The sequence below is a fragment of the Nannobrachium achirus genome, assembly GCF_963921795.1.
Source record: "Nannobrachium achirus genome assembly, chromosome: 10".
NCBI lineage: Eukaryota > Metazoa > Chordata > Actinopteri > Myctophiformes > Myctophidae > Nannobrachium > Nannobrachium achirus.
In genome coordinates this window covers 33,156,247-33,182,837 of record NC_137819.1, presented here as the reverse complement: position 1 = coordinate 33,182,837, position 26,591 = coordinate 33,156,247, and the positions used below count along the sequence as shown (strand labels likewise).

Genomic DNA, 26,591 nt, shown 5'->3' with positions numbered 1-26,591 from the left:
CTAGTTTATAAAACAATTACCGTGACTATGCATGTGTTTTGATGGTCTATATTTGCATTCGGTTTTCCTTGTTGACAATAAATCACAGTGGTGGACAGTGGTATTTCATTGTACTGTGGGTCTACTCTAAATGATGAGGCTGTGGTGTTTGCATCATGTGGCACTGCTGACATCCATGTCAAGGACCCCTAAATTGATATTTATTTTGCCGCAGACCCCCAAATGGAAAGGTTTTGTAGAGACCCCATAGGCCTAAGTGAGGATTCATGTTGTTAACACTATTATGAGGACCTCAGTGGTGTTGGAAATGGAATGTGTGGAATCTGTGGAAACAGACCAAGTCATACTGGACTTCAAGCAACTCTGACTCCAGAAGGTTGACATTTTTATATTATATTTGAGTGGTCTCATGTAATATTGTAATATTTTGAGATATAGATCTGTACATGACTTCAGAACAGCCTCTAGTTAAAAGGGAATATTCCCATACTGTGCATTCTTAATGGGAATGGATCCCTGCATATTCTAAAAACTCATGGGTCATTTCTTGACCCAAATCATGGGTCATTTGTGTTAGGTCAAATTTCGGGGTCATTTCTCAGAGCCACAATCCTTCCTTGAGTTATTGGGATATTATTTTGACCCAATTCCAGGGTTGTTCGAGTTATGTAATATTTATCTGGGGGTAACCCGTTTTTGGGGTTAGTGGTAACCCATATACTTGGGTCAGTGGTCTAGCTTTGGGCCAATCAGGGGACAGGCACCATAAACCTGTTTGCAAAGCATGCTGGGAAAAGCATTTGTCTAGGTTTCCAGAGACATTTTCTAAGCTGTTGGGAGCTAAAAATGCTAAATATGTCATATCCATGTGTCTGCCTCGGCAAGCTGACTGTCATATGTCTGAATTTGATTTGTCAGTATTTGAGCCTAAACCCTAACCGTAAGTGCTTGGCTGCTAGCTTAGGGTTGAGCTCACTCCCCCAGCTTGTCTGAAAGAGAAGAACTCATGGTAATTTTGAGATTAATTTGTTTATCTTCTCTAAACTATTCTGATTATAGTATTATCAACATTGTTGCATATATATTTAATTATGCACTTTTATGTTGATATTACAAAACTTTGAACACATCATCTGAGGAGAAACCCTGAAACATTTCTGATATTATGTTAATGTCAGATAATATTGACATTGTCATTCTCCAGACCATGCATAATAGTAGGTTGTATTCATTTAGCCCACTCAACCCAAAACTGGGGTTATATTGACTACAATTTTGGGTCATTTTAAACAAATAATTTGGTTATTTATTTGACCCAAATTATGGGTCAACATTCATAACCAAATTTCTTGCGTTAAAATAACCAAACTGGGCATCGGTCCCTATTTGACCCGTGAGTTGGATCAAAAATAACTCAAGTTGAGTTGTTTTTGACCCAGCAGTTTTTAGAGTGACAAGTGGTTATTGTTAAAAAAAGGTTTATCTAGGAGGGGAAAGAAAGATGGATGGATAGATGGATGGATGTCTGTTTGCCCTGCAGGGGAAACCACACTAATAAAAATAAACACAATAAAAAAAACAATAAATAAAAAAAAAAAAAAAAAAAAGTCAAATGTAGCCTACACATGCTTTTTATCGCTTTAGCTTATCCTTTATTTTTATTGGGTTTGTCTTAATAAAGTTTGTTCCTTCCTCGTCTTTAGGTCAAACAACTTTGGGTATAAATCCAAGTGATTATTACTATAAGAACCGTGTTTCATTTGGCTATCCAACTGCATATACTGTACATTTCAGCACATTATTTTGAGATTTGACAGTCCAAACGTGTTTGTGTGTTGATGCCAACGTGTTGAGTCACCATCATCATGTGACTTCCTGAAAGACCCTGTCTTGTGTGTGTGTGTGTGTGTGCGCATGTGTAAAGCCCTTTGAATTGAAAATTTGCTTGTGCGTATACTGTATGTGCATGCAAGTAGGCCAGACCGATCAACACAGTGCCTTACATTATAAATGCATCCATTACAAGCTCTGCTACACAGGAGTGATTGTCAGTGTGTTTTAATGAATGACTGTGCAATGTCGAGTTATTACGTTTAGTTTAAGCAATGCAGTTCATGGTTAAGGTTTAACGGTAATGTAAGTGATATTGTTTTGTTAAAACAAGTGTTAAATAATGAAACATAAAACAACAGTAATCACTGCAGAGAGTTGGTTTGTGATACCTATGAAAACAAAAATGATAGAGATTAAAGACATGAAAAGACAAAAGTCATTTCAAGCAACAATGAGCAAATTATTGTTTGTGACATTTATGTTGACTCAACATCCATTCATCAGTCAGCCAATGATTATATTTTATCAATCCTTTACAACAGCTACTGATAACAACTATAGGCCTACTCCATCTTCAGAGAGAGAGTTTGATTGATTAAATACTTTATTAGAAGTTTGCATAATGCACTGGTAAGAAGATCCAATAAACCCTTTCGGCTTATTTACACATAGGAAACCTTTTTTTTTTAAACTCATAACATTGAATGACCGACAGAATATAACACAGTACAGGCTACTATGCAGAGGAGATCATCAATAGCAAAAAGAAACAGTCTTAAAACAGAGTTTCGAGTAGCAGCCACCTGTAAGTGACTTTTCAGACCGTTTTTAAAGGAAGTTAGGGATTTACACTCCTTTAAGGATTTCGGTAGGGTGTTCCACATCATGTTAGTGGTATAGCAGGAGAATGAATTTGATCCTTTTTTGAGACAAATCTGGGCTGAATGTGGACATCCTCTGGTGTTGTAATTATGGACATCCTTGACATTTTGGAAGTATTTTGTCAGGTACATGGGTATCTTAGTGGTGTAGTTGTACACCAGGCCCATTGCAAGATGCTGTACTCTGTGAACTACCGTGTGAGAGAGAGAGAGAGAGAGAGAGAGAGAGAGAGAGAGAGAGAGAGAGAGAGAGAGAGAGAAAGCACCCTTTTATACGATCTCATTTAGAGAAGGCAAGACCTCTATTGATCCTGCTGGTACAGTAGACGCAAGATTATACAATATCTCATTCTGTTTTCAGCTGTGTTAATTTTGACAGTAAATTTCGATTTAGCTTTAGTCATGGTCTTTTGAAAAAATAAAAATCATTTAGTTTAGTCTTATTCTTTTACACCCTAGGCGAATTTGCAGCATATTGGAAGAACAGTCCTGAGATTTCTCCACTCTACTGATCTCGCCTGTGGTGGGCAGCATTAGACTTATCAGTGTACAGCCTGATGGAAACAAAAAGAAGAAGAAGACATCTGCGTGTACCCCTCTATGGTACCCCCAGGGGTGGGGTACACATACCCCCATTTGAGAAACACTGCCGTAAATAGAGGACGACTTAAAAACACACACACACACACACACACACACACACACACACACACACACACACACACACACTGTGTGTGTAAAACTATGTTCAAGTCATTACAATCAAGTGGAAGAGGTCAACTTATGAGTGGGTCTTGCCAAGAATGAACAGATCAAACTGAATTTGAAATCTCAAAACGACGAATCAAGGTTTGCTCAAACCCAGCTCTTCATATAGGGTGGGATCCTCTTGATAAAGTGCGTCAATCATCTTTGAACATCCTCTGTCCCCCTTTTTCTTCACCATGTCAATGAACAGGCGAGCTTTCACTTCTCTGTACCTCTCATTTCTGACGGAGGTCATCTCTTCATCGTTGAGAACGTTCTCGTCCAACAGGTCGTACAGCAGCCGATTGAGCACATGATCTGGCACTTGCTTGATGAACTCTGACCGCATGGACTTCAACTTTTCCACCTCCTGTGATGGCATGTTTGGCTGACTTGGGCCAGAGTCTGGATGGTAATCTAGATGAAAAACAATGCCTTGTTTTCAGCTACAATTAACCCACCTGAGGCTGATTCTACAAATGCCTTCTAAATCAATAATTATCAAAGTTCTTTGTGCCAAGGATCCCCAAATTGATATATTTTTCTGCGGACCCCCATCTGAAAATGCTCTGTGCCAGGGACCCCCAGAAGAGAAGATTTGTGTTAAAAAACACAACGTGACACACTTTGAGCTTGTATACAATATCTGCAATTTTTGAATAGCCAATGCTAAAATCTAAAATGACACAGATGCTTTCACAGTTTTAATGGGTTGACTGCGGCCTGTTACTTTTTAAAATCTTGTATTTGTTTTTAAGGTTACTTCAAATGTATATAGAAGAGTAAGGAAATGGAGAATTACCTGGCTCATTGGGGGAAAAACATCTCTTACTGCTGATTCCTTCACCTATTGCATCACAACTCTGCTTTCTAGCTGTAAGGAAGATTAACAAATAATACTGGCCGTTTCTACAATGCTGAAATCCTGATATCACACAAAGATAGATAACCAAATTGATCATGCTTACACATTTTCCTTTTGCTTGGATTTTTCTCTGTGCTGCTCGCCAAGTCATCTGCCACGACACCAGAACAAAAGACAGGCATCACCATTCAGAAATACATTGCAAGCACAGGCTCTTAATGTTATACAATATGATTGTATTGATAGTACAACAAATATATTAATATAAAACAATATTAAAATATATTTCTGAAATGATCAACTTCAGGACCAGAGGTTGATTAAGGGCAGCAGGGGCATCAAGAGGGGGGGAGTGGGGCTGAGTTACTAGGGCTCAAGGTGGAGGGTCCTTAATTATTTAATACTTTAGCTATTGCAAAATAGCAGATCTACAAGCTCACAGTGTGGCACCGAGTACTCCGCTGCGAGCTTGTAGATCTGCTATTTTTGAAAAGTCCTGAAAACGTGTGCAAATCTTTGAATATATGTTTTTAAGCGAACATTTGCAACTCAAATTTTGCTTCTGGGGGGTCCCTGGAACTAAACATTTTTAGATGGGGGTCAGACTATGTGGCCAAATACATATCATTTTGCTGGTCCTTCACATTGACATATACAGAAACAGGTTTTAAAAAAAAACTTAGAAGGATTTGAAATATTCAAATATAGACTTTTTCACGATTTTTCAAAAATAGCAGATCTACAAGCTATAGCTATCTGCTATTTTTCAATAGTTTAGATTAGCACTAAAGCCCGCAGTGCATCCTTGTACCCAGGGCCCAGAATTTGGTGCGACACCCCCGCATCCAGGTGTAGATTTGTTTTGCACTCACCAGAATCCACATCCTCCGCTTTCTCTGATAAGCTGTTTACAGGCGGTACCTAAGAATGATGAGGCAAAAATAATTAAACTTGATCTAAGAATTGACATCGTTGGGCTAATTCCAGATTTTTGATTCAGCCTGTCTAACACCTCATCCGCACTGCATGCGAGCAAGCGACGCGACGTGATGTCCCACGCATGGAGCGTCGGCCATTGCGTTGCGATGTAGCCTGAACCAATCAAATAAATACATAATAATATAAAATGTTTGGGGGGCAGGACATGGCCATTTACCTCTATGGACGTTGCTGCGAAACCTCGCTCAAATAGAAGCTCCGCGAGTGAAAACAGGAGTGGTGGACGACGTTGCAGCACAACGCGTTGTCGCTCGCGGTAGATCAGGACGTCCTCATTGAAACAAATGTATTTTAATGAGATTTCATCGCTCTCGTTGCATCGTGGGCAGTGCGGATGAGCTGTCAGAACTTAACTTGCTACATTTTAAGTTTATGTAATATATGAAGCCATCTCAATTGTAAATGCTTACAGAAAGCATTAAATAATTTCTAGCCACCATAACACTATATGTAGCCTACAATTTAAGGGATTCTTTGAATGTCTGGTATAGAACCTAAAAAAGCACAACCAATTCAAAATCTCATTTGGAGGGAAATGTCTATTTACTTATAATTGTTAAATAACGTAGATTTGTTAAATATACCCATTGTCCAAAGACATAAGATACAGTATCTGATGTCTTTATCTGTTATGGACGTACAGGTAACTAAGAATGATTTACCTCCGTCTTGTTCTGTTTCTTTTCCTTGCATGCAGAGGTCGTTGACCCATCCCGGTCCCACCCTGTAACATCCTTATTCATGAATAATATTCTCCTAAGCTTTTGATATTAAATAACAGAAATGTGACAAATTATACATTTGACAACCAAATCCTAATTGTGCCTGAGTTTGATTGACATTCAAAGAAAAAGATTGACCTAATGAAATGAAAAGCTTTGGCAACAACCTGCTGCATAGATGGGGTTGGTGATGATGGGGCCAAGGGGGCGGGTGTAGTGACCACTGTCGTCTGGAAGGAACACCTGGATGCACAGACGCAGCACTTTCAGGTCATACTCCTCTGTCTGCAGCAGCTGCTCCCGGGGCACTGAGGTTGCACACACAACACACACAACACACACGCATGCACAAGCACGCACGCGCGCGCACACGCACGCACGCACGCACGCACGCACGCACGCACGCACGCACGCACGCACGCACGCACGCACGCACGCACGCACGCACGCACGCACGCACGCACACACACACACACACACACACACACACACACACACACACACACACACACACACACACACACACACACACACACACACAAGAAATGAAAGCAATTATATTGATTTGATTTATATTGATTTGATACAACAAACATGTAACTTCACACAGTCTCTCTCCGGGGCGCCTGATGTGGGGGGGAAAGGAACTGGTTGGAATAACGTGTTCCTTCCAGACGCTACGTCCAGCTGGGGAAACTCCCCCGTCAGGTGAAAAGAAGTGGCTTGGACTTCTTATGCATAGAAGGAGGCATGAGGTCAGTCCGTTGCTCTCCGGAGGTTGGCAGAGGGAGTGTGTAAACTATCGTAAACTTGCTCATGTTATCCGTTATATCCATCTTAAATCTGTTTTGTTTACTCTGCTTTTACTTTACTTTACAAAATGATGTAGTACAATGTGTATTACATCATTTTGTCTTATTACTTGTCTTTTCTTTTTGTTTTTCTTTTATCTTCCATTTGTCTGTTATACTTGTCTGTCTTTATTGTCCTTTTTGAAAAATGCAATAAATAATAATAATAATAGAAGTAGATATAGACATGAAAGTAGAGGTAGAAGAAGAAGAGGTAGGGAAATCCTGGCAGGTTGGACTCACCATTGAAGGGGTTGATGCCTCTGGCCATTCTCTGCATAATGGCATCTTTCACATCCTTCCTCATCACACGAAAGACGGCAAGCTTGAATCTGTGTGCACAAATCAATTTCAGCCTGGCCCCGACCCGAGATAGATAGTTTTCATGATGAACACTGAATGTAAACTGTTAGTAAGAAAGTGAACTCACGAAATCACGCTACATTCAGGGCCAAACTCAGCCTCGTAATAGCCATCTTTGCAGTCCCTCCAGCTCCCCAACAGGTTATATGGGTGGGGCCTGTACGGCTCATTCTTTGTGACCAAGGTAACACGCACCCTTCCCTTACCACGGTAATTATGGATCTAGGGAAGAGATTCAGGGATGGAGAGTGTTGAAGCTTTTTTCAATTTACTAGAGAGGAGAAACAATATCACCAATGATGAAAAAAAAGAAAAAAAATATATATATTTTGCCCCAACAGCCATTCCTCATCCACATTTTAGACCTAAAAACATGGCTGACCGCAAATTACAATTGAGCTTAGATCATTGTTAGATTAAATTGAAGATATGGTAATGCCAATATGTCTTTCATTTCTTAATTATGTAAATAGATTAAGCTGTTATGCATAATTCTATGTAATCAACTGTGCTACATAACTGCTCACCAGGATACTGGGGTATGTCCTGTTATTGTCAGAGCTTCTCTCTCCGGGGATGTGCTGGGGGCGACCCTCTGAGCAGAAATAGAAGCGTGTGCCCCTCTGCCTGGGCTGCTCAAGGATCTGGATCTCTGGCTCAGCCACTGCATTGACACAGAGAGATGCCAGAGGTCAGAATGAAAATAATGGATGAGGGGGATGAAGGGAGTGATGGCAGGGGTGGTGTGGTGAAGGGAGGAAGGATGAATGGTGAAACATTGAGACGAAGGGAGGGAATCCGAGGGAAAAATAATACTATATATTTCCACCTCTTTGGGTGTTTTCAGATGTATTGCACACATGTGAACACTCTTAAAGGAATATTTCACTTTCAAAAAAACTTTTGGTAATTTTATCATCTAATCAGGCTTTTATGAACACCCTGAACAGTTTTTAATTTGCTTGATTCAATATTTAGAGTAGATATTTGATGTAAATGTTATTATCAGGCCCCCCAGGCTCAGGGCCTCTCCCCACACACACCCATTGTAACTTCAAACTTCATTCTAACCATGATAGATTCATTAAAAACACCCATTTTTTTCTGGTGACTCATACTACCCTCCTAATACGTGAGCAGGCTGTGTTTTTTCGATAACATTTTTCATTTATTTTATTTTTTTTGTATTTCATTTTTTCCATTTTCCCAAATAATTATTACAAATAAATGAAAAAAAGTTATGGATAAACACGGCCTGCTCCCGTATTAGGAGGGTAGTATGAGTCACCAGAAAAAATAATGGGTGTTTTTAATAAATCTATCATGGTTAAAATGGAGTTTGAAGTTACAATGGGGTGTACTATGCATAGGGTGTATGTGGAGAGAGGCCCTTCCACTGTTTCCCTGTTGAAAGTAGTGGAATATCCCTTTAACTGAGACATAAGAGAACCAAGTTCCTTGGTGCTTGGTTTGGCACTTTACTTCTCCTTTCACTTAAGCATTAGGCCTAAAAACTATCCATAAATCATAACTCTTGTAGAGGTCTTTTATTTTGGGACGTTGTAGAGAGATAACGTCCCAAAATAAAATCTCTACAAGAGTTATGATTTATGGCTAGGCCTAAACACTTTAACATGAATCATATTATACGAAATAAACAAACAAGTAGCCTAAAGGCTAAAGTAGTAAAGTAAAGTAATGTATGCACTTACTTTCTAGTCCAGCGTGGCCAGAATACTGTTCCACATTAATCCATGAATCTCCGACTGATTACGGAAGCATTTTGAAAACTGAAAGTGGTATGTTTTGTACTGTCTGTGTTGTATTTTTGATTATTATCAATAAAGATATGAAGAAAAAAAATCTGTGTGTGTATGTATGTGCGTGTTTGTCGTCACTTCCGACAGACATCATCATCATCCAACATGGAGTCCAGCGGCTTGAAGTTGAATTTCTGGGAGAATGGACCCACACCCGGACAGTTCTACTCCTTCCCGGGGAAGAGCCTTGGTGCGGGCTGCGGTCCCGTCCGACACACGCTGTAAGAGACGCTCCGGTCCCGTCCACATGTTTGTTGTTATTCTGTGTTCTGTTGTGGTTCCCTTCCACCGGTGCTGCTGCATCATCATGGATGGTGCTAAGCTAACTAGCGACAAAAAAAGAACAGATCTACAAGCTATCACCGCGCCGCAATGCGTCGCGGTGATAGCTTGTAGGTCTGTTCTTTTCTGGCGAGCGACACCTTCGTACTAACGGTCGGAGTATGATGCTAGGGTTTAGCATGGTCATTTAGCTAACTATTATAAAAACTACAGCTACTTAAACTTGGATCCTTGTTAGTTCAACAGATCAAATAAAAATGTGTGAATTAAAATATTATTTGATTGGTTGGTTGATTGCTGTCAATCACGAGGGAGCAACTTAGATTTGTCCTCACTGTTGTTGTTGTTACTACTAACTAGTAAATGGAAAGCTATCGTTTATTAACTTAAATAATGTCAAACACATCGCGTTCATGAACATAACATAACGCACTTAATCCTCAGGAAACCTCATGATTTCTGTCATTTAGCTCAATAATAGCTGTCTCATGTTGAATTAAGACGTAATGTTAATCTTTTGGTTAGGCTGTCTGGACTAAGTTAACATAATAACTTTAAATAAATATTATCTGCCGTATGACACCAGTAGGCTAAATATCAACATGCATTGCCTGCCTATTATGAATGGATATGTAAAGACTGTCAGAATGGATATGGAACTGAGAGTGTCAGCCGGCCTACAACAGGGTGTATATGGATAATGAATAATTATTAATATGTACAGTTGCACATAGGGATGGTAGTAGGACGATTATCGTTATTATCTTTTATCGTGATAAAAAACAATCACGATAATCGTATTGTGGAGATGTAAATTTATCATGAAATTGTCCTCCGTCATGCACTGGGATCAATTCACCTTTATTTGCCGAGCTGCATATCCGGTACCATTTAAACCCTCTATGGTAAAACGTAACTGGATATAACTACTTTTTTTCACTCTCTACCAAATGTCTTTGCCAAAAAATGTCCCATCTACTTGTAAATCTGCTATTTTTTGGCAAATGTTTGCCCCAGAATAATGGATGTTGGGGATATTTTGATTATCATGATAATATCGTAAATCGCAATTTCTTTGGTCACAATAATCATGAAATTTCATATTGTCCCGTCCCTAGTTGTACACTGTGTCTTTCAATATCTTGTCTGTATGAGTAACACTGCTCTTAATTGTTACTTGACTGTCTCCTGTCTTCTACCTGTCCCTTGTCTTCCTCTGTTGTTGTCCTCCTCTCTGCCAGTAATCCCATGGTGACGGGGACATCAGTGTTGGGGGTGAAGTTCACCGGAGGAGTGGTGATAGCAGCGGACATGTTGGGTTCCTACGGCTCTCTGGCTCGTTTCAGGAACATCTCTCGCCTCATGAAGGTCAGACACAAAGAGAAAAGGCACATCATTAGTCTTGACATGTGGTGGTTATAGCAGGGAACATAATAAATACGTCAAATTAACTACAGAACCAGCCCAGATCCTATCACAGAGGATTGTGATACTGTATTGATTGTTGCGACCGTAGGGTCGCAGTTTACTATCAGAACAGTCACAGCTTGTCCGTTTCTGTCCATCAGTACAGGTAACGCCTGACACTGTGGCTCCCCTGACACATCACTTTTGACATCACAGGTGACATCAGTGATGTCAGATACTCAGAGGCAGAGCAGGGATCTCCATCTATGGGCATGAAAGGGATTGTATCCCAAAATGATGCCTTGTTAGGAGAACCACACCAACAGAATCCATATATGGCCAAGACAGATGGCGCGACCTCGCCCTTTAGGGCCCTTAGGCGTCTTACTGGTACTGATACTGTATGACTGAATATTAGGGATGTAAACAAATATTCGAATAGTCGTTTATGAGATAAAAGATTAAAATGTAAAATAAAGAAAGAAAACATTTCTTATTTAAGCATAATATAGGGGGATAATATAAGTGTTGATTTTACAGGAGGACATTATTGGAGTTCTGCAACATTTATGTTGATAGCAGAATAAAAAAAAAGATTTTCTGCACTTGAAGCTTATTTTTATGGTTTCTTTTTTAACATAGGAAAAAAACATGCGTGCTTTTGGCATTAAGTTTGTCAGTGTAGGCAGACTCTGCACATGGTAATGATCATTTCCCTTGTGCAAGTTCAGATCAGTTGCTGAACGCACAAGGAGAAAAACCCTGTCAGAAAGATTTATAGTAAGGTTAATCAGGTTGACTTTTGGTTTTACTTTTGTTTTCTCACTGCTCTCTCCACCATCATTAAATCCTACTGGCTCTCCCACTGAAAGGGGAATTCCAGGAAGCTTGTGTCTTCTGTTTTTTGTTTTTTGATGTTTTTCTGACAGTGCACCAATGTTGAGACATTGTCAGACACAGTCAGCAGGATCATATGAGCAGTGTTCCTCTGCAAACTGCGCATATCCGTCTATTATGAATATATGAGTAATTAAGGTGATTGTAACGGTAACAGTGTACTTACGGTGTCTGATTTTGTGTTGTTGCTGTGTAACAGGTGAACAACAGCACTATACTGGGAGCATCAGGTGACTACGCTGATTACCAGTACCTCAAACAGATCATTGAACAGATGGTGTAAGTATTCACTGTGTGTATGTGTGTTAAGATGAGTACTATTGAGTAGTCTGGTTTCTATCTTTCTTCATCCTTACGTTCTCCCTTTCTGTGCTATAATGTCTCCAGTATAGATGAGGAGTTGCTAGGCGACGGTCACAACTACAGTCCGAAGGCAGTTCATTCGTGGTTGACCAGAGTGATGTACAACCGCCGCTGTAAGATGAACCCTCTCTGGAACACTGTGGTCATAGGAGGCTTCTACAACGGAGAGAGGTATGGATAGATAGTTACAGTAGCTAGTTAGTACCATCGGCCATATGAGGCTTCTACAAAAATCAGTAATAAACACCACTTTATAAAATCTTAATTAAATGCAATGTTTTTTGTTGTTGTTTTTATTATTAAACTGTTGGCCATGTGTTCTGACTTCAGTTTCCTAGGTTACGTGGACAAGCTGGGCGTGGCCTATGAAGCTCCTACAGTGGCCACTGGTTTTGGCGCGTACCTGGCCCAGGTGAGGAGCTATGTGTTTATATCCTCTATAAAATATACGTTTATACTCCATTAATTCGGGCAATTATTCAGTTGATTACTTTATACTTTTGTGTATCATGGAGAAGCTTCTAACTGTGTTATTTTCAAGCAAAAATAACGAATATAGCAGATGATTGTGGTGTAGATCGAATATTTTAACAATTTTGAAGATATGTGTATTTATTTTGCCTATTATGAAATGCCCAAAATAGGGATTATTTAATTAAATTATCGATTATCAGTTATTTTTATAGTCGATTAAATGTTGTAACCCTATTACTCCTTGCGTGAGAAATGTAGCTAAAATGCCTCGTGACGTGTTGATAGCTTGTAGCTGTGTTCTTTTTGGCAAATGATGCAAATGTGTGTGTGTGTGTGTGTGTGTGTGTGTGTGTGTGTGTGTGTGTGTGTGTGTGTGTGTGTGTGTGTGTGTGTGTGTGTGTGTGTGTGTGTGTGTGTGTGTGTGTGTGTGTGTGTGTGTGTGTGTGTGTGTGTGTGTGTGTGTGTGGGGTTGTGCGTAGCCCCTGATGAGGGAGGTAGTGGAGAACAAGGTGGAGATAACAAAGGCGGAGGCCAGGGCGCTAGTGGACCGCTGTCTCAAAGTGCTCTACTACCGTGATGCCCGCTCCTACAATAGGGTGAGTTGATCCAGACCAGTACGACACTGTGCATCTCCCAGTGCTTTGAATGTGAAGAGATATTTGACCACTTAAGCTGGTTGCACACTGCTGCGTTTTTTCGTTGCGTTTTGGAAATCCGCAAAAATGTTTTGTGAGAGAGGAGAGGGAGAGAGGGACTCGGTGGCGACAGCTGCAAAAATCGAGAAAAAAAATCAACCCTGGCCCGAAAATAAATACAAAATGGGCGGCAGTGTGCAAACGTGATTGACATAACATAAGGTTGATTTTTTTATTTACGTCCTCCGACATTCGCTCCTATATTCGGCTGAAAAAACGCAGCAGTGTGCAAAGCTTTGGCCTGATTTACATTTGGTAGCAAAACTTTCCGTACTACAAGCTCACAGTTGGTCACATCGTGATGCATTGTGTACTTGTAAAGTGCACATGAAGCAGGGTATGTGTGTGTTTCGGTTTCCTACAATTCTCTCATCCTTGGAACGAATGGTCTTTAGATTTCTTGAGTTCTTAATTTGTTGTTTATTTTATTTCATTTTCAGCATGAGATTGCCATAGTAACAGAGAATGGGGTGGAGATTGAGGGTCCTCTGTCCTCAGAGACAAACTGGGACATCGCCCACTGTGTCAGGTAAGGTCAAAGTAGAGTTGTCAAAAGTTAAATGCTACATTTAACTCGGTGGAGACAATATTAATATTCAGCATTGTCGTATTTCTTTAAACTCCATAAATGTACACAACACTTAAAAAGGGACTGAAGACAGAGGAGATGATTCTGGTCAATTATTTTCTTGCTGTTGAATTTTTCATATTGTTAACTTATTAGTACATAAGGAAGAATTCAATATAGAATTACTGCCCGTCTTGATCTATCATAATATAGAATCGGCCAGATTGAGATACCTGCGGTAGGGCTCTAGAGTATTATGTATTGAGGTGTGTCTGATGTATTAACACATGGTTGTGTGTGTGTGTGTGTGTGTGTGTTTGTGTGTGGTCTCTCTGCAGTGGTTTCGAATGAAGAGGAAGACCAATCTACTCTGTTGCTGTTTTTGTTGCTTCACACCACTTCCATAAAGCATAATTATGCATACGTTCATACTTAAGGTTTATTTCTCTTTTTTTTCTTGTTCATTGCCATCTTTTGTAAAATTAAAGAATAAACTCTTTAAAAAAATAAGTTAAGTTGTGTTTTTGTTCTTTAGCAAAACATGACAAAGTTGCAGAGTAGAAAAATACCTAGAATCACAATGATCAGTATTGAATAATTATATCCAGCCATCTATGTAATTTGCATATACTGTATCTAACTTGGTCAAGTATATTCAGTCCCAAACTGGTCAATTCGTGGTACAGCAGATGTTAAAAAAAACTTTAAAAACACAGGGAACACACATAAACAAGAACAAGAACATGGTATAACTATAAACAACAGCTACCTCCTCCTGCCTCCATTATTGATGGCGCGGATGGAAGTAGGTATAAATGAGAATTTGTACCTATTATTTTTTGTTGCAGAGGCCTTTATCCATTGGCAGAAAGGCAAGAATTCATATACAGAATTAAGGGGATGAGAGCTGTCTGCTTTAATAGATGATGCTTTCTTTAACACCTAGTGCTTAAAGGGGAAGACCACCCATTTTCAATATTGAACTATGTCATTAATATACCTTAGGAGTTGTGTGGAAATAGAAAAAAAGTTCCCCCCCTTCTGTGTTGCCTAGAACTGGAGGATTGATTTGGGGGTTTGTATTGTAAAGTACAATGTGTGATGTCATCAAGTTGTACTTTACAATACAATACAAACCCCAAAATCAATCCTCCAGTTCTAGGCAACACAGAAGGGGGGGAACTTTTTATTCTATTTCTACTATTTCTAAACTCCTCTAAGGTATATTAATGACATAGTTCAATATTGAAAATGGGTGGTCTTCCCCTTTAAGAAAGCATCATCTATTGAAGCGGACAGCTATGCTATGTCTGTTTTGATATCTTGTGTCCATATACTGTAACTATCTAATTGCACTTGACTAGTTAAGTACATGTAATATGCACTAGTTAAGTACATGTAATACTGTATATATAGGCTTATATGTATATTTTGGGGGCTTTTCTGCTTTGGATAGTATGGTGGAAAGTGACTGGAAACAGAGAGAGGCAGGGTGTGACATGCTGCAAAGGTCATTGTGCTTGGGAATCCATCCCACAACTCGCTGTCAGGCTACATAAGTGCTTTGACCACTCTGCCATCTGCGCCCCCAAGTACATGTGGTATTAGTTCAGACATGAAGCATATCACAAAACAAATCTGTATACATAGTTACTATTGAATTACACTGCCCTACTAAGTAAAAGTGCAGTTCCTTGTTGGAATAACAAAGAACTACAGCTTTTATTTTACATGGTTGAATGTTCCTAAAGTTAATGGCCGTTTAAAGGCTTTGTGTAGCGTAGGTTGTTTCAGAGTTATGAGGTTCTGTAAATGCATTGTTAAAACAATGTAGAAATGCATTGATTATCATGTACTCTCTCCTCTAGCCCTAGTAGCCCCCCTCACACTTACGTACTCAGAATAGCTCTATATAAATTACAGTTATTATTGATATTAAACAGAAATGTCACTTTTGAATACTTCCTTTTGTGTGATTAGCCTACTCCAAGTCTACTCAAGTAAGTGATTAGCCTACTCCAAGTCTACTCAAGTAAAAATGTAATTGAGCAGCAACATTCCCGTGTAGAGGAGTAATACTAGACCAGGAATATTTATACTGTCACTCAATGCATGGGTTTGTGTATTTGACTGGTTCAACTTCTCAATGTGTTGTGGGGTTACACGTTACAGATCTTATTTTGAGATTGCACAAATGGAACCAAATGTGTAATTGTTTCTAGTACAGTCTCAACTCAAGATTCGTCCCAGAGATTAAAATCAAATCAATGGAAGGGGTCCTTGAATGAAAAGTCTGGGTTCACAAGTGAAAGTCTGTTTTGATCCAGTTCACTCCACAGCCGCATGGTGGTATTGAACCACGCATAAAAGTACTGTACCTGTACTGCCATCATGACGTAAACTAAAATATAGTCTGTCAGTATTATGATCCATTTATTTTGTCAGTCTGGGATGAAGACAACGTGAAAATGAATCCCATTATGTGCGTCCATGTTTTATTTTCTGAATTAATTAATGTCCATGTTTCACTGTCTGTGTAGATTAGAAGATAGAGAAGTTAACGTATTCACATTTTTTCCAAAATGATTTAACTTTCACTTTCGTTGCTATGGAAATGTCAGTCACTGGGCAGACCCGAATAAATCCCAGTCCAAAAAAGAACTCCGCTAAACCAGTCACATTAAAGACTGGTTCTGTATCCATGCAGAATCCGTGCAGCGAGCCAATCAGAGCAGACGTCGTCTTTGTAGTCAGGCAGACATCACACCGTCGTCCAATCACAAAAACATCTGAAGGGGGATTTTTGCTGTATCCTGGATCAGGTACTTTCTTTTTCTTTTGTAAAATAATTTCTCGGGTGTGTTTCATCTGACGTGACACAAAACAGTCACATAATTTATAAACTATTCTGTCGAATTATTTAGAAAATTTCTAACACGCGACACATTGTGTTTTTAATGGGGTTTCCATTGCCTGCTAATGTTAGCTAAATGCAACTAGCTCAGCTGGTTAGCATGCTATGCTAGGTTAGCGGCTATCGGCGAACGTTCACTTGACGTAAACCACGCGCTTTATCCCCCCGCTAACAATATGCGCGTGGAAAAAATAAATAAAAAAAGACTACAGCTAACGAGCGCGCGCGGGGGAGCTATTAGCTAACGGCTAATTAATTAACACACTTCGTCGCACGAGCGCGTCGCTGGACTAAAATGACGTAATGCCACTTAATGAAGTAGAAGACAAATGTGTCGACGCTAGCGCGTCATTTCTTTTATTGTGTTGAAATTACGTCATTTTTGTCGCGCGTGGAAAGGCCCGTTCGACCAAGCCTGGTTGATCCGCTGACAGTTAACTGACAGGCTAGCGTGCAGCCCGCTGCGGCTCCGGTGTTTCGTCGGAACCGGTGACCTATCGAATAGTGTCTCCTCTGACCGACTTCAAAACGGGCCAGACTCACTCTGGTTACCGTTTTCGATAAAGGCCTCCGTGGGGAATAAATGTGGTGTGACTTTAGGTCAACCTGCTGCTTTCATGCTCTGTGCAACACAGTAATATACCAATGACATTTAGGTCACCGACTTGGGCGCAATACCAATGTTATCACTACAGTACTACTACACTACAGATATTCTCTGTTCTGATATGACAGCCGGTGTGAATGACTGACTGGCACGTGAAGCATACTCCATTGCATGAGAGGGTGTTGCTGTTGCTTCCCAAAAGGAACAGATTTACAATCTGTAGCTTAATCTGTACTTTTTGGCAAGCGATGCTGTCATAAGGGAGCATAAACCAGGTTTAATGACACACACACACACACACACACACACACACACACACACACACACACACACACACACACACACACACACACACACACACACACACACACACACACACACACACAGCGCTGTCTTGTTTCATGTCTGTCGGATATATTGATTGACACTTTGGCTTATTTTCTTGTTAGGCTGATGTCCACTACTCAGGCAGATAAGTTTGGACGTATGATGTCAGAAAAAAATAACTGTCTTCCATAACCATTTTGCCCTACAAGCATGCAGGAATAGGGAAAGTAGTCAAGAAAATAGAAACCTTAAGTCAAATATTTATCAAAAATAGTATGTAGTTCCTTTTCTAGTCATAAATGAATAATGATCCATCAGATTTGGATCTATTATGCTTAAAAGTTTTATATCTCACAACCACATGTCACAAACTATGACAGTAGCACTATAACCTCTGGTTTGTCATCTACTGTATTACTGTAACATGCATCACATAGTATTGTTATGTATTTGTTTTAGTTGTGATTAATGGTCAAATGATCGTGTTCAAAATCATCAAATACATAATACTGCAAGACAATACTGCTTCCCACCGGAATCGGTATGCAACTCAGATGTTGCTGACTGCTGACCACTGAGCCGAACAGCACAGCCATCACATCGCTCACCGCTGATGTCCTATAAATGGTTTTATTTTTAGACTCAGCATTTGCTATTTGAGTTTGCACATTTGAACAAATAACCAGTCAATGCTGGCCAAACACACTGTTGCACAGTTAATGAGCGTCTGAGATTCTGAATATTGTTCTCTCCTTCTTCTACAGGTACTATTTTCAGTAAGCCTTTTCAAATGAATGTACGCGTTTTAAAATGCTTTATAACACAGTGATGACATAACTTTTACAAAAACGAACTGCACGATTACATTAAAGCATCTTCGATTACCTCTCACAAGAAAGTTTCAAGTCACTGCAAAGTTTCATACTTTACTGAAATGAATGAAAACCATGCTTGACATTGTCAGCCCCATAGAGTTTTTATTTAGAAATTTCATTAGAGGATAAATCCCTTGAGATGCATCATCTCGTCTTCCAGGGAGTCCTCAGGCACAACACACAAACAATGACATGAAACAATCACATAACAATTCACAATACATCGACAAAACATATAAGGGCTCTCACACCATCCCAGACCATTCTACATCTGTTACACATGTCATCTAAAAATAATAATGATCAATAAAATAAAGTAAATGAAAAATGAACTGTCCAAATAATAAAATCAATTGTATAAAACAGGAATCAAAAACAGGAACAGTTGCATTTCAGTGAATCAAACAAAGACATTTTGAAAACAGGAAATGAGTTTTCTGTGTGTATTTCCTTGTCCATCTTGTTTGCATGTTATGTCTGTATCACAGCAGTGATTTGTGTTTCTATCCTGTAGATGGCGTTAGGGAGGAGCTAGGCTGTGTGCAACAGCAGTGATGTCAGAGGAGCATCGCCCCCCCGGCAGGAGGGGAGGGGGGGGAGGAGGAGAGCTGGACCAGGGGGAGGGGGAGACAGAACCCAGCATGTTGCTGCAGAAACTCAAGACCAACATCTCGTAAGTTGGCAATATACTTACACTATTTACACTAAGGGCCAAGTTGCCCTTATATGGGCATACCCAAATATGGACATATTGGACGGATTGGTGGTTCTGGACAACCGGATCTCCATATACAGTATATGCCTTTATATGCATATGGGCATACCTGTGGGCATACGCTTCTGGACAATGTCCTATCCGACCGACTCGACACTGGGCACTGCACTCCCTCTGGTCTTTTGCGAGGTGCCGAGTTTGAAGTTGATCGGTCGTACGGTTCTTGAGATGTTAACTAGAGACACACACTCAGAGAGTTTGCGTATTTTTGTAGGAATGGACTTTTTCTTTTTTTTTATATACTTTTTATTGCAAAGATTTCAATTTTACATTTCATATTTCACATTTTATATCCATAGTTGCAATTATTATTTTATTTTTATTTATTTTTTAATAAATTTACATAACACGTGCAAAAACCCACCACCTACTTAACACATCTGGTGCCAACCCCGAGTTTCCCGAGTTTGTATTGGTACCAACGCTGTGCCAACCCCGAGTTTCCCGAGTTTGGGCCGTTTTTGAAAAAAAAGTTTTTTTTTTTTTTTTTTCCAAATTTTTTTTTTTTTCAATTTTTTTTTTTGGACCTCCAGAAATGTATTAGGCATGATCGCGATCGCGAAATTGCATGTTTAACCCCCATACCAACCCATTCTTTCAAACATGGCAGCCATGTTTGTTTACATCTGAAGAAAACATAATGGCCCATAAATCATGAATGCCTGAACGGATTTCCAAGCGGATTTTTTTGTTTGAAAGCTGTGAACAGTGTGCACACAAGTGGTGCATCAACTAGGCATGGGCGTGCACTTTTTTACACAATTGCGCAATTACATGGAGGTCTATGGTAACCATGGCAACGTGGGACATTGAAGAGAAAAAATCATAATAGAAATACATAAAATAAAAATAAAATAAAGAGGCTTTTTTTGTTTGATGTCCGTGCCTAAAACACCCTTGGTCTGAACAAAAACACAAAACAAAATGGACCGAAACAAAAAAAGAGGGGTTATGTGGGCATGTTATCCTTATTTAAAAGATAAGCGGCCCACCTTTTTTCAAAAACCTTCTCCATAGATGTCCTCCATTTTGTCCAACCATTTATCCACCCTGGGACGTTCCAAACTTTTCCAACCCCTTGATATTTGTTTGAGTGGCTGTAATTCTCAAAATCCAAAAGAGATATAAATCTCTGCTCTGCAGACTTTGGGGACGTGTTCCCAGAAGTATATTGTGGTTTTGTAAATTTAAAACTCTCCCAAATATTTGTTCTATTATTTGTGTCACTCTTGACCAGAAAGTTTGTATTTTGGGACATGTGAAAAAAATATGGGTGTGATCCGCATAGCTCTCCCCACATTCCCTCCAGCAACCGGAGTTTGAGTGGTACTTAGATATTGACAGAGGTGTTTGGAAGTACCTTATATTGATTTTCCAGGCATATTCCTGCCAAAAAGGTGATCTTAAGAAGTAAAAAATGTCTTTGAAACTCTGATTGGAATGGACTTTTTAATCTACTTTTAGGACTTTAGGACCACTGATAATGTTTTAGGTCATATGTATGCAGAAAATAGAAAACAAACTGTCAATCAGCACATTAGTGGAAGTGTTGTACAAGTTCTGTATAAATGTTATAAACGGACACTTGTTTTATCTAACAGGAAGAACGTACAAGAGAAAGTAGACAGGATTCTGGTGAGTAAAACACACGTGCATGCATGCTCACGGTTAGTAGCATACTTACTGGTTAGTACTAGAGTATTTACATGCTTTATATTAATATTATGACACCAGATGATGGTTTTAGGCTGTGGCTTGTTGAAAATACTATTTTTCTATTCTTTTCTTCTAATAAAAGACTGTATAATGATGTGCCATATATCTCTGTTGTGTTCTTAACAGCAAGACGTTCAACGATTCAATGACAATGACAAGCTGTACCTTTACCTCCAGCTGCCCTCAGGACCCAACTCTGGGGACAAGGGGTAAGTGTGTGTGTATGTACAGTATGTATGTGTGTGTGTGGGTGGGTGGGTTTACATGCATGTGTACGTGCAGGTATGTAAAAAAAACCTTCCTCAGAACGAGTTAGTGTGTCTGACTACGAAAGACAGACTTATCATTCATACAGAGAGGTGGAACGTGCGCTCTATCTTTCTATCTTTCTCTCGTTCTCTCTATCGCAAGATGACAATCTGTCACGTCTGTCTGCACAGACATGTGTTGGTGAAATAAAAGTACATTGAATAACACTAGCGAGTAGCGAACCCGTATGTGGGCGACTGGGCGCAGCAAGCATAGGGTGTGGAATGCCCTCCCTGACCATCTGAGAGCACCACTGTCCGTTGACGCTTTTAAAAGGGGACTGAAAACCTTCTTTTTTAACAAGACATTTGCCTAGAAGGACTTGTTGATGCCTTTGTGTGTTTTTAAAACTTTTTCTTAGCTGTGTATAGTTGATCCGAACCAAGCAGAATTTTGTTCATTTCATTTTTATAATTTCTTTTAAATCTTATTTGTAATCTATTTTCTTGACGTTTTTCTTTGTGTCATTGCGTAAAATGTATTATTATGGAGTATAATTTGGCCATAACCACATAACCGTATCGTCTTGGTAAAATGGACCTGAGTCACAACTTGTTTGCACAGCTTTTCCCTCTCTAGACCACATTTCTTTTGCCAAAAATAGCAGATCTATAAGCTCACAACCCGTCATAGCATGACACGTTGTGAGATTGTACATCTTAGGGGGTTCAATTGGTAAAGTGTGTGTGTGTGTTTGTGTGTGTGTGTGTGTGTGTCCACAGTGGTGGGGGTGACTCCAGTTCAATGAACACAGCTGATCAACTCCACACTTGTAACTGGATCAGAAGTCACCTGGAGGAACATTCAGACACCTGTCTGCCTAAACAGGATGTCTATGAGACGTACAAGTAAGTACACCCGCACACACGCACGCACGCACACACACACACACACACACACACACACACACACACACACACACACACACACACACACACACACACACACACACACACATACACACACACACACACACACACACACACACACACACACACACAAACTGATATTGTCCAACAGTAATACAGTTAAAGGTAAGTTATTTATTAATCATTTATTTTTTTCCCTTTCTTGTATTATCCTTTTGACAGATATGTTTGTGTATATTAAATCCATCTTTGTGTGTGTGTGTGTGTGTGTGTGTGTGTGTGTGTGTGTGTGTGTGTGTGTGTGTGTGTGTGTGTGTTTGTTTGTGTGTTTTTCTCAGGAGGTACTGTGATAATCTGCAGCATCGACCGCTGAGTGCCGCCAACTTTGGTAAAATAATCAGAGATATTTTCCCCAACATCAAAGCCAGGAGACTAGGAGGACGAGGCCAGTCCAAATATCCTTTGATGGCATTAATTAGTGTTGTCATTGTTATTGGCACACCAGTTTGAAGCTTAATTTATTGTCCATCTCACAACAGTGCTGCTTGACAACAAGAACAGATCTATAAGCTATCAACACATTGTGATTTGATGCATTGATAGCATGTATATTCTGGTACTCAAATGGCGCAGTGTGCACAGCTTAAGAATACACAAGAGATGGGAGTAACTAGTCATGGTCAATAGTCATATCTCATTACCAGAGTTCACATAATAGGTTGCAAAACTATGATAAAATGATAAATCCAGTAGAATAGAAGATATTTCATTGTTTATTTTCCTTAACCAGGGGGGTGATTACGTATTGTTACAGTGGTATCAGAAGGAAAACAGTCCTGAACATGCCTCTGCTGCCAAACCTGGACCTGAAGAACGATCCGGTAATAATACCACATAGTACACAGTACATACATACCATACTCACAATACTGCAGTACATGTATCAGTTCGGTATAATACTATACATATACATACCGGTATGGTGGAGATATGGAGAATTTCCCATGTGATCAATAGAGGTTTATCTTATACTGTATATTGAAATTAATATTAGTTCCATAAATGCTGTAATCAATTCATTAGACAGCTCTTTTTAATAGTGGTCTGGTCTTTGTAGTGGACACATCTAACACTTAACCACTTAAACCCTATTTTAGTTTATTGGAGTCCAACAGGGGTCTATTTGTTTCGTGTAGAGGGGAAAAAGAGCAGACTAAGTACAGAGTGAAAGGTCAAGTTTATTAAGTATTGACTGTTCAAGTGGTTAAATATCTGAAAAGTAAAACACAAATTGACATGAATCCAAAATACACTGATGATCGTGCTGTCATATGATGAAACTATATGGAATCTATGAACAGGTTATGGGGGTCCCTGCTTCATCTCTCTCTCAACTAAGGGGTCCTTGGCCTGAAAACGTTGAAGACCCGTAGTTAAAACTGTTCTCTCTTGTCTTCTCCTTCTCCTCCATGTTTCTTGAATCTTCCTCGTCCGCTCATCTTCTTCAGTCCGAGCTGACAGAGTTGGTTCAGACGTACAAACAGGAAGTGACGGAGGCAGCGTGTGAGCTGATCTGTGATTGGGCGCAGAAGATCCTGAAGCGCTCATTCGACACCGTGGTGGAGATCGCTCGCTTCCTGGTTCAGGAGCACATCGTTAACCCTCGTTGTAGCCAAGCTGAGCTGGTCACCTCTGCAGCACTCGCTGGTGGGTGTCTGTGTGTCTGTGTATCCACGTGTGTGCTTGCGTGCATACCTACATGCTTGCGTGCGTACGTGCTTGTGTTTGTGTGTGGCGTAAACGTATTTAAGATATCCTGTTAACTGTATTGTGTGCCTGTGTGCGTGCGTGCGTGCGTGCGTGCGTGTGTGTGTGTCCATCCGTCCCAACAGGTGGACCAGCCAAACCACACAAAGTAATAAAGAAGAATCCAGTGTCTTCTAAAGGAGAGATGGGTGCAGATGGAGGGATGGACTCAAACAAGGTACCAACATGTCTACAGAACCTATGCAGTTCCGTTTATACCAGTTCAGTTTAAAGGCCTGTCCATACGTTGACCAAAAGGTCTGGTTTGACTACAAAATGACGTTACTCGCGACTTCTGAAAAGCTCAAAATGAACTTTTCATACGTTTCATACATCACCGGAAAAACAGTCTCACTCGCTAAAGAGGAGTGCACGCACGTTCAAAGCTCCATCAGAGCACCTCTGTTGTGACGCTGTCATTAGATTTCCACGGATCTAAACACACACACACACACACACACACACACACACACACACACACACACACCTGACTAACCTGTGTCCGTTGTCAGAGGGTCAAGGAAGGCCAAGACTCCTCATCTTCGTCAAAGCTTCAGCCGGGCGACAAGACGACACCCACCAAACCTTCCTCTCTTGAGCCGCCTCCTCCTCCTGCTTCCTCTGCCTCCTCCACCTCCTCCTCCACCTCCCTGCGCTCTGCAGGAGGCAGAGACCTACAGGTATCCATTCCTTTATTGGTTGTGAGATGGAACCTGCTGATAACTCAGAGTTGCTAGAAGGTTTGCGCACAGTACACGGTAAAAGTTTTTAACCTTAACTCCAAATGAAACCAAATGTACGCTTACGGGTCCATTTGGCTTATAACTAATAACCATGGAGCTTGGTGAACATTTAGGACCTCATTCACAGTCAACTGAATACAAAAGTAGTTATTAGAACTTTATTTTGACACCAAGACCTATATTTTTAAATGAGCATGTGCTTTCATGTATTTTACATTCATATCACATTTAGATCTTGGTCTACCAATTATGCTATATTGGATTTTGTTTTCTAATTTGAATGTAATTATTTAACTATTATTCAATCTAAACGTATTATTTATAGTAAATCAACAATAACATTCTTTTCATCTATCAGGACTACATGAAGCATTTACCCAGAATCCTCCCGCGGAGCTCGGTCCCGGACAAGTCCCACCTGTCGGTGCGCTCCTCCCCTCCCTCCCTGGCTCCTAAAGACTCCTCGGGAGCCTCCACCACCTCCTCCTCCTCTACTTCCACCAGCGGGGCCGGTGGAGGCGTGAAGGTCATCGCCATGGCGACGTTGCCCCAGCAACCGGGCGGGGCGGTGCCCGTGATGATCCTGCCGCAGGGCTGCCTGTCGTACGCCGACAGGGAGAAACTCCAAGCCCCGCCCCCCCAACAGGCCCCGGCGGCGCCCACCTCGGTGGTCCAGAGAGCAAGGCTGAACGCCAACAAGCGCTCCCTGGAGCAGCAGCAGCCGCCGCCCGCGGGGGTCGCCGCGGGCAACGCCCCTCCGCCGGTGAAGCGGAAACGAGGGCGGCCGAGGAAAGCCCGGCCCGACGACCCCCCGCCTCTGCCTCCCCCTGCCGCGCTTCCTCCCCCTCCGCCTCCCCCTCCTCATCCTCTTCCGCCCATCATCACCTCCCTCGGCGGGGTCATCCAGAAGGCCTCCTCCTCCTCGTCCCACCCCCTGGTGGAGATCGTGTTGCAGGGGCCGCTGCCCTCCGTGTCGGTGGCGTCCGATTCGGTGGCCCACCGCAGCGTGGTGGTCCAGTGCCAGACCCCGTCCGCTGCGGCCGCCGGCCAGCCCGCCCGGAACCCCACGGCGACCTCAGACCAGCGCCACCTTCAGCCTCCGCCTCCGAGGCCCTGGCTGCTCCTAGGGCCTACCATGGTGGAGACCATGGTGATCCAGAGGGCTCCCAACAGCGCCGGCGCCACCGTCGCCACCCAGCCGGCTCAGAAGCTGTGTCTTCCTCCGCCTCCTCGTCCTCCTCTCCCTCTCCCCACGCTCCACGAGGAGGAAGGCGAGGTGGAGATCACACTGACTCCTGTGCTGAAGGAGGAGGAGGAGGAGGAGGAGGAAGCCCCGCCCCCTCCTGTTGCTCCGGCAGGGAGAGGTGAGAAGTCCAGGGGAAGAGAGCAGAGGAATGTGAAGGAGTGACTGTAATGCCTAGTTTATGCTCTACCGTACGTCGGCGCTGCGGACAGAAAATAGACAGTCTATAAGCTGACAACACGTTGCTAGCTCAACGCACTGTCAGCTTATAGATCGGACTATTTTAGGTGCACAGTGTCGTTGAGCGACAGAGAATAAATCAAATATAGTATCAAAGGAATCATCCTCTCTCGACCTTCCTGCCTCATCTCTGTCTACGTCTGTCCGCCTGCCATCGTTACCCATGGTAACGGGCTTCAACCCTTCCCTCCCCTCTGCTTCTCTTCCATTGGTGGAAATCCCTGATTGGCCACCCACGAAACGACCAATCGCAGGGGGATACATGAAACCAAAAGCACTAGCAGCAACCACTAGTAACTCCTGGGCTCTCCTTGCACTTTGTACAGACGCTGCCTGGTTTGGAAGGCCAGGCAGCCCGTAACCAGTTTGCTGTGATTCCCTAAAAAAAACTGCATGTTTG

The 26,591-nt window shown here is 41.3% G+C and overlaps 3 protein-coding genes across 4 annotated transcripts; 2 read left to right on the top strand and 1 right to left on the bottom strand.

Annotated features, from left to right (window-relative positions):
- Window positions 1-2,441: 2,441 nt before the first annotated feature.
- LOC308292694 (proto-oncogene c-Rel-like) lies at window positions 2,442-9,058 on the bottom strand. 2 transcript variants are annotated; one of them, XM_080735104.1, is made up of 10 exons: window positions 8,974-9,058; window positions 7,789-7,925; window positions 7,329-7,483; window positions 7,142-7,230; window positions 6,215-6,355; window positions 5,988-6,049; window positions 5,199-5,247; window positions 4,430-4,477; window positions 4,264-4,335; window positions 2,442-3,878 (listed from the first exon to the last, which is right to left on the bottom strand). In XM_080735104.1, coding segments are annotated over exons 1-10 (1,074 nt in total). In that variant the 5' UTR covers window positions 8,975-9,058; the 3' UTR covers window positions 2,442-3,558. The 2 variants fall into 2 exon arrangements, with proteins under 2 accessions (XP_080591230.1, XP_080591231.1); XM_080735105.1 differs by lacking the exon at window positions 4,264-4,335.
- A 94-nt stretch (window positions 9,059-9,152) lies between these two features.
- psmb4 (proteasome 20S subunit beta 4) lies at window positions 9,153-14,271 on the top strand. The gene is made up of 8 exons (XM_080735106.1): window positions 9,153-9,302; window positions 10,605-10,731; window positions 11,867-11,946; window positions 12,055-12,201; window positions 12,361-12,442; window positions 12,984-13,100; window positions 13,640-13,728; window positions 14,106-14,271. The coding sequence occupies exons 1-8, from the start codon at window positions 9,187-9,189 to the stop codon at window positions 14,116-14,118; spliced, it is 771 nt and encodes a 256-aa protein (XP_080591232.1). The 5' UTR covers window positions 9,153-9,186; the 3' UTR covers window positions 14,119-14,271.
- Window positions 14,272-19,044: 4,773 nt separating this feature from the next.
- Window positions 19,045-26,433, top strand: rfx5 (regulatory factor X, 5; the record flags this gene model as incomplete). Its single annotated transcript, XM_080735395.1, has 10 exons — window positions 19,045-19,163; window positions 20,867-20,900; window positions 21,108-21,190; window positions 22,013-22,138; window positions 22,498-22,608; window positions 22,950-23,040; window positions 23,668-23,866; window positions 24,052-24,143; window positions 24,478-24,645; window positions 25,067-26,433. 10 exons carry the CDS (start codon window positions 19,045-19,047, stop codon window positions 26,114-26,116), a joined length of 2,073 nt encoding a protein of 690 aa, XP_080591521.1. The 3' UTR covers window positions 26,117-26,433.
- Window positions 26,434-26,591: the final 158 nt, after the last annotated feature.